General features: G+C 35.1%; 1 protein-coding gene across 1 annotated transcript in view; it reads left to right on the top strand.

Moving 5' to 3' along the window:
- The first annotated feature begins 495 nt into the window (after positions 1–495).
- The window catches only part of LOC107870879 (protein MODIFIED TRANSPORT TO THE VACUOLE 1), a 16,157-nt gene continuing 8,325 nt past the window's right edge, over positions 496–8,327 (top strand). The window contains exons 1-3 of the mRNA XM_016717571.2: positions 496–1,000; positions 1,703–2,434; positions 6,842–6,997. Of these exons, the coding sequence (XP_016573057.1) occupies positions 794–1,000; positions 1,703–2,434; positions 6,842–6,997 (1,095 nt within the window). The 5' untranslated portion in view covers positions 496–793. The remainder of the gene's footprint in view (positions 1,001–1,702; positions 2,435–6,841; positions 6,998–8,327) is intronic.

Genomic DNA, 8,327 nt, shown 5'->3' with positions numbered 1-8,327 from the left:
AATTAATTTTATTAAAAATAAATTAAAAAAATATTTTTCCGTAGGTGATTTTTTTTTTGGGGGGGGGGGGGGGGGGGGGGTGGGTGGGGGGGGGGGGTGGGGTAAGAAAATCTTTTTTTAAAAATAAAAATAATTGGTGCGGATAAAGGAGCTGGTAAGTGGTGAGGGAGGGGGAGGTGTGCGTGAGGATGGGGTAACAGTTTTTTTTTGTTTTTTGGTGGGTGAGGATGGGGTAACAATTTTTTTTTTTTCTAAAATTAAATTTTAAAAAAGAATTGTGGTGTGGGAGTTTGTTAGGGGGTGGAATCGGGATAGAAATATTATTTTAGCGGTGGCTGATGGGGTGGGGATCGGGTAGAAAATAAAGGAGTTAAATAATATAACATAAATTATAAAATAAAATTATATAATATTAAATTAAAATATAAAATTTAAAAAATAAATAAATCATGAAATATCATAAAATAAAAAATTTCATCATTAGCGAACCATGAAACTAACTCATATATCCTTTTAACAAACAATCGAATCAAACATGCCATACTATACCACTCTTAACCATACCATAAAAAACCGCATAACAGTGTGTAAATAAGTGTGTGTAAATAGATCCATATAAAGGAAGTATCGGGTTCCTCCTATTGCCTTCACGTTCACTTCACCCTTGTCAAAAACCCACCCGGCACTTGGAAACCTAACTAGATTTCCATTTGGGGTGATTCACGCATGCACAAATTTGATCTGAAAATTGAAGTCAAAAGAAATATTTTTGGATCGGAGAGTTTATAATAAAATGGATTCAAGCAGGAGAGCGGTAGAGTCATATTGGAGATCGCGGATGATCGATGGAGCGACCTCAGATGAGGAAAAAGTGACGCCTGTTTACAAATTGGAGGAGATTTGCGAGTTGCTTAGATCATCCCATTCCAGTATTGTTAAAGAAGTCTCTGAGTTTATCCTCAAACGTCTCCAACACAAATCCCCTATTATCAAGCAAAAGGTACTTGCTTCCATGGCCAAATAGCTTTAGCTCAGTTAGCTAATTTATCTTCTTTCAGAAGTATCTTCGATAGATTAATATGGCTGTATTCAAATCCTGATGAAAAACAGGAAAATAGAACAAAGAAGTGAATATAGTGTGTGGCTCTAGGCGTGGTGTTGATTTTCAGTTGAATTGAAAGGTTACCCTTTTGTTACCTTCAGCTTACGTAGCTCATTTTATTGGGTTCGTGTTATTGGAAACCGATGCATTTTGTGATTGATATGGTTGAATTTGGTTAGACTTACCTGTATCATCTATGGCTTTTATGACCCCTTTCTTGAGCTTTAATTTCTGCAGGCCGTTTTTTTTTTTTTTTTTTGGTATGTATGTGTGTTTTTGGATGATATTTTTCTTGGTTTTTGTTGGGTTTATGCGAGAGTTTTTTTGGGATGCAGAAGCATGTGTTTATTGATTGGTATGGTTGATTTGAGCTCTATTTTGCTCCCAAAAGGAACAAAAAAGAGAGGATGAGAAATGATGTTGGGGTGTACTGTGATCTTTGATGTTAACCTGAGCAAGTTCTTTAGAGGAAAAACCATAGATCCTTGGGGGTTCTTGCGGAGAACCATGTTTTCTTTTTCGAGATCTTCTACTTTTGCGCATGACTAATTAGATAATGTCAAAACCTTGGGATGTAGCTTGTCTGACTCCTTTCTGTAGGCTCTGAGAGTGATCAAGTATGCGGTGGGAAAATCTGGTGCAGAATTCAGAAGGGAGATGCAAAGGAATTCAGTGACTATACGACAGTTAATTCACTACAAAGGTCAACCGGATCCTTTGAAAGGTGACGCACTCAATAAAGCAGTTCGTGAAACAGCACAGGAAGCATTATCTGCTCTATTTTCTTCAGAAGAGAGTAAACCTGCTCCCACAGAAACTCTTGGTGGTCGGATACAAGGCTTTGGTAATACCAGCTACGAAATGCCATCGGATGATAAGAAGTCTTTTCTCAGTGAGGTGGTTGGAATAGGAAGTGCTACAATAAAACAAGGACTTACTACTCTTACACAATCTCCATCCCTGAAAAAGAATGACACTGGAAGTTACAGGAGTCCAAATCTTCAGAGGTCATTGACAACCGAAGCTGACTACACAGAGAGATATGAAGGGATTTCTTCTCACAATGACAGTTCACGGTTTCCAAGAAATGCTGTTTCTGGAAGTCAAGATCTTCAAGAATCTCAGACTGAAACAGCCAATGCAGATTCAGGTTTGGGTTCTGGTGAAAAGACCCAAGAAGAGAGTTTATTAGAAACTATTGCAACATCTGGTGGAGTACGTCTGCAGCCAACTCGGGATGCACTTCAGGTTTTCCTTCTGGAGGCGTCAAAATTAGATGCTTTGGCGTTGTCTCACGCCCTTGAATCAAAACTGCGATCACCGTCATGGCAGGTTTGTCCTTATGCTATTCTGTTGCTTAGAATTTTCACTCTTTTTGCCGTATGTTGCTATGGAAGCATTTCATTGTTGTTAGAATTAGAGTAGGAACATGAATAGTATACAAAAGAGAGAAGTAGTGAAAACACCCCCGAACTATACGTGAATTATTACTTTAGTCCTACTAGCAATTAAAACACCCCTAATCTTGACTAAACGAACATAATAACACCCTCACACTTTCCAGCTTTATATTTGTACTGATATGTTGTAAATGTGGCATCCATATAGATAAATGAAGTTCACCAAAAAAATTAAAAAGACACGTTTTAGCCTCAGAAAAATAGAACTCCCCAACCCTCGTTAAATTCTCTCTTAAGAAATTTCCATGTAAATTAAAGGGTTTTTTCCTATAACCTTTGATTATCTTGCTATTTTGGCTCGTATTATACTTCAAAGTGGTTTATTCGTAGATTTGGATGAGCTTTCCGTTGGATTTTTTACTTCGTGGATGTGTCTGGTCGCCTATGTTTTCTACTAGAATCAATCGTGTTTTCTTCTCCTTCCCATTGTGTTTTCGGTCATTTTCTTATTCATTGGTTGTAAGTCGTGCTCCGGTGTCTCTATCTTTATTGGAAGAAAGCCAATTCCACTTATTGACTAATTGTGTAGTTGTGGTCTGTAACACAAACACACAAGTGGTTCTCAACATTGTCAATGGAGCAATTGTCCAACCTGACATGATGCCTAGGTACAACAATCCAATTCATAATTCTGTAACGTTAGTCATCATTTTTTGCTTTGTTTTGTTTGCCTTCTTCAGTTCCCATTTTTCTCGTGTAAGTTAATTTGGCATCATGAATTACACATATGCCAATATTTGTGATAATACCAATTATTCCTACATATTTCTTTGGGGTTTAAAGTGTTTTTATCGAGGAAGCTATGAATAGTGAAGAAAAAGAAGTTTTAAGCATTAGGGTAGGTTTGAAATTAACGGGAAATGTTTAAGTGTGGCTTTTTGCCATTTGGCTGCTTATATGGCTTGTTTTATAACTTTTTTCACACGCCTAAATGGAGTTGAAGTTACTTGCTATGCCATGTGGTAGATGGGGGGGTGTTCTTAAGTTCATTTAATCAAGATCATACAATGCTTTGGATGCCGAAAGGTAACATGCCACAAGGCGAGGTGAGCGGTAAGGCGCTCGCCTTTTTGAAGTGTGGCACCAACTAATACTAAAAAATTAAAATATTTAATTGCATGTATAAGTAATCAAAATCTCCAACAATAACATATTAGAAAATATTTCAATTCAAAAACTAAAACTAGATAGTAGATACTAAAAGTCTAGAACGTGAATGGCTCAACAATCCATAAAACAAGCAATACTAGTACTAAATTAGTATATATTACACGAAGAGCCTATTAAGCTGGAAGAGTCAATACCATTTGGGGGGGGGGGGGTAGGAGAGGGGAAGATTGACACTAGTATATAGTGTACTGGACACGTTGCCTTTTTATTTGATGTCCATCTTTTCAATGCCTGTTAGTGTTAGCAAGAGAATAGATACTTTGAGAAGGAACTTTTTTTGGCAAGGAAATGATGATAAAAAGAAGTATCATCTAGTCAAGTGGGAGGAGTTGCTAGTAAATAGGAAAGAAAATGGTCTAAGCATCAGGAATATGAAAAAGCAGAACGAAAGCCTGATGATGAAATGGTTGTGGAAGTTTTCTACCGAAGAAGGAATGTTGGGGAAAGAAGTTGTCATATCAAATATGGTAGGGATGACAAAGATTGTCAGAACTCCATATGGATGCTCACTCTGGATAGCTATCAGGAATCTATGGCCATTGATGCAAATTAGGATCAGGGTAAAGGTGGGTAAAGGTAGGAAATGTGTAGAAAACCTCCTTTTGGCATGACAAATGGATAGGGCATCAAACTTTGAAGAAACAACATCCATTATTCTTTTCCTAAGGAGACATTTGAATGACCGAGAAATGGGAAGAATTGTAGATTTCTACAACTCAGTAGCTGGAATCAACAGCTTGAATAGAAGAGAAGATAGACTAGAATGGGATAAAGACGGAGGACATTTCTCTGTCAGTTCTGCATACAAGGAACTAAATACAACGGGGGTGAAGGAAAGAGATTGGCCTTGGAAGATGATATGGAAACCAAAGATACCCTACAAAGTCAATTGATTTATTTGGCTTTTGGCCAAAGAGGCAGTCCTAACACATGGAATTTGGGCAAAAAGGGTCATCAATTTGTCAACTTGGACTGAAAGAAACATGAGCTTTGAGGGGAAGCAAAGCAGTTTACAATCTTTCAAAATGTTTAGGCCTTTTTAGTTTTTGATGTGAGCAAAAACTATTAGCTCAAACAGAAGATATTTTTGATGTTTGACTTTCTGTGAGTACAGATGTAAACAATAAGAGGTAAGTTGTAATACTTTTGAAGGGAGACTACACTTTTGGTGCTAGTGTACTTGTGGATATATAGAAGTAATGTTACCAGGTTAAAAAAATAGTATATATTATATAATATAACTAAACAAAAATAAAAAACAAAAGGCGTCACCTTTGCTTGCTTTGTCGCTAGAGTCGCCTCATTGCTATTCACACCATTGCGGACGCCTTTTGAAGATGGCATCACCACGAAAGCAGATGGCACTTAGTCTCACCTCGCCTCGCCTCTCGCTATTGGCGACGTGGCGAGCTCACAACACTGAGATCATGGGTTTTTTAATTGCTAGTAGTTTGGGGACTAAAGTAATAATTCACGTATAGTTCACGAGTGTTTTCACCACTTCACTTTATATAGAGTCCTACTTGGAAAAGGATTATAATGTAATGTCCTACTTGGAAAAGGATTGAAATGTAGTGTCTATAAATAAGGTCTCAGTGTAATAATGCAATTACAACAATTCAATATTATCTTTTTCGTATATTTTTCACGTGGTATTAGAGCCTTCATGATTTTGATAGAGAATCAAAGAGCTTCTACTGCCTGCGGAAAAAAGATTATAATTTAGTTTCCTACTTGGAAAAGGATTAAATGCAGTGTCTATAAATAGGGTCTCAATGTAATAATGCAGATACAACAATTTTATAACATTCTTTTCGTATATTTCTCACGTGGTATCAAAGCCTCCATGATTTTGATGGAGAATCAAAGGCTATTGCCTATATATTCCGCCTGTTTGGCAAATGATCACGCTAGCAAGTGCTTCTTTTTGGTGTTTTTTCATATCTAATTTATGCAGCACCGTGCATCTTTCCAGTTACTACTTTCTCATATTTGAGTTGCATAGCTCCATTCATTTTTTCAGTGACTACTTTCTCATATCTAATCTACGTAGCACCGTGCATCTCTCTGGACTGCTTTCTTATATTTAATTTGTGTAGTACCATGCATCTTTGCAGACTACTTTCTCATTTCTGAGTTGCATAGCATCGTGCATCTTTTCGGTGACTTCAGATTTGATTTGCGAAGTTCTGTGCGTCTTTTTGGTGACGACGCAAATATGATTTTGCATAGGGTCGTGCATCATTCTGACCTTACCCATAGAAGATCTCTTTCCAGTAGAGTTGTGCCATCATTCTTACCCGACTCATATAATTGTCTAGTCTAAAACAGTCTCCTCCAACCCGGCTCGGCTTGGGAATTTTAGCAATTTCTCTTTTCTAGTAGGATCGTGCTATCATTTCGACCCTATCCATATAATTTTTCATTGATTTTGACCACTTTTCGGTTGTCAAATCTAATAATTCAGCGTGTGAGCAAGTTCTGACCAGTTTTTTTGCTATTTTCTCATTTAAGATCTACTCATCTATTGACTTCAAGATGGCCTATATATTTTATTCTAGTTTTCAGTAATTTTCCATATATGGATCGATTTTCCTAGGACATTTACTACTTTTCCAATCACCTTTTCAGTTTGTTCCTTTTCAACTGAGGTTGCTCAAATGTCCTGAGCAGTCCTTACCAGTTTTTCTTGCAGATATCTTCACCAAGTGAGGTCACTGGTGCTCGTATTAATTATATCCATAACAAGCTTGGTACATATGACCTGCATGCATCAACTTAAGGGGGTAGTGTTTAGAATCCTAGTAACAAGAATAGTGCATAAAATCCTACTTGAAAAAGAATTATAATGTTATGTCCTACTTGAAAAAGTATTGGAATGGAGTGTCTATAAATAGGGTCTTAATGTAGTAATGTAGATATGACAATTCAATAATATTCTTTTCTTATATTTCTCACAATTGTAATTGATCATCTTTATGTAGAAGCTTTAGACATTTTTTTCGGCACTGTGATTGGCGTGTAATCACTTTATTTGAACAGATAGACTATGCTGATTAATGTTGAGATCAAAATTGTTACATTTTTTCTTGGTCTTCTCTTTTGCTAGGTTCGTGTGAAAGCAATTTGTGTTCTCGAGGCCATCTTGAGGAAAAAAGATGACACACACTTTGGTGCCATGACATCTTATTTCAGTGAAAATAAAGATGTTCTGATAAAATGCTCTGAATCTCCCCAAGCGTCATTAAGAGAAAAAACAAACAAAGTAAGGCTGCATTTGTTTTTATTAAGATTTAGACTTGAATGATTAAGATACTGTCTCTAGATCAGAATACTGAATGATTAAGATTGTTATGATTAAGATTGTTTTTCAACATCTGAATGTGCATATTCTATTTATTTGCAAATAAAATAAAAATACAATTCAAATAAAAATTAATTATATATTGAAAAAATATTTAATCTAATAAATTAAATTATTATTTGATTAAAAAAAGAGTCAATTTCTCATATTGTCTTTCAACTTAGGGAAACGTCCTCCTAAAGTCATTTTTCTCTTTTTTGTTCCAATAATGTCATTCAAGTTTGTACATTTTTCTTACAAACTAATAATTGCTAAAATAGTCTTCATTCTTTGAGAGAAAATGATCAAAATAGTCCCTTTAAGATTTGAATTTTAGTGATCCTTATTCGTTAACAATTTAAAATACTACTAACCTTTTAACTATGAAAAATAGTGAGTACAATTTTAATTCAACTTCTAGTTGTAATATTAAAATAACGTAGTCCACCAAAAAATGCGATTGATATTGTTAGAAAAGCTTATATGCACTTTATTTTTTAGAAAACTTAGGAGTTCAATAATAAATTAGTGTTTTATATTTATTCATTTATGATTAATCTTTAATTTTTGATAAAATAGTTCAAATTTAGTTAGTTTCTTCTACTCCAAAAAATATTGTTAGAAAATCCATAATTCTTAAAGAAGTCGATAAACTCCTTCAAACCAAAAAACTAGGGTCTCAAGCTAGTAGAAAAACATTGATATGCAAATATTTGAAAGGATTTCTATTACTATAATATATATTGTTGCATATTAAAAGATAGCATGATTAAAAAAAGGAAGCCCAGTGCACTAAAGCTCCCGTTATGTGCAGGGTCCGGGGAAGGGCCCCACCACAAGGGTGTATTGTACATAATCTTACCTTGCATTTCTGCCATAGTCTGTTTCCAAGACTTGAACTCGTGACCTCCTGGTCACATGACAACAACTTTACCAGTTACTCCAACGCTCCTCTTCATTAAAGGATATCATGATAATAGCATAAGTTATTCGACATCAAATAAAATTATGAGATTTCATATAAACCATTGTGTAATTTAAAAATGTTTATATAAACCATTGTGTAATTTAAAAATGTTGAGGTTTTCAAATATTATTTTTGTCAATCTTGTGATATTATTTTGGAGAAAATTTTACTTCCTCTTCAACATGACTTTGGAAACTAGATATATCTTTGAATATTTTTTTATTGCTTTTCAATATTATGATGTCTTTTTAAAATTATATTATGTACTTATCCATAAAAATATAT

Source organism: Capsicum annuum, chromosome 5 (genome assembly GCF_002878395.1).
Source record: "Capsicum annuum cultivar UCD-10X-F1 chromosome 5, UCD10Xv1.1, whole genome shotgun sequence".
NCBI classification, from domain to species: domain Eukaryota; kingdom Viridiplantae; phylum Streptophyta; class Magnoliopsida; order Solanales; family Solanaceae; genus Capsicum; species Capsicum annuum.
This window is presented reverse-complemented; position numbering and strand designations above follow the sequence as displayed.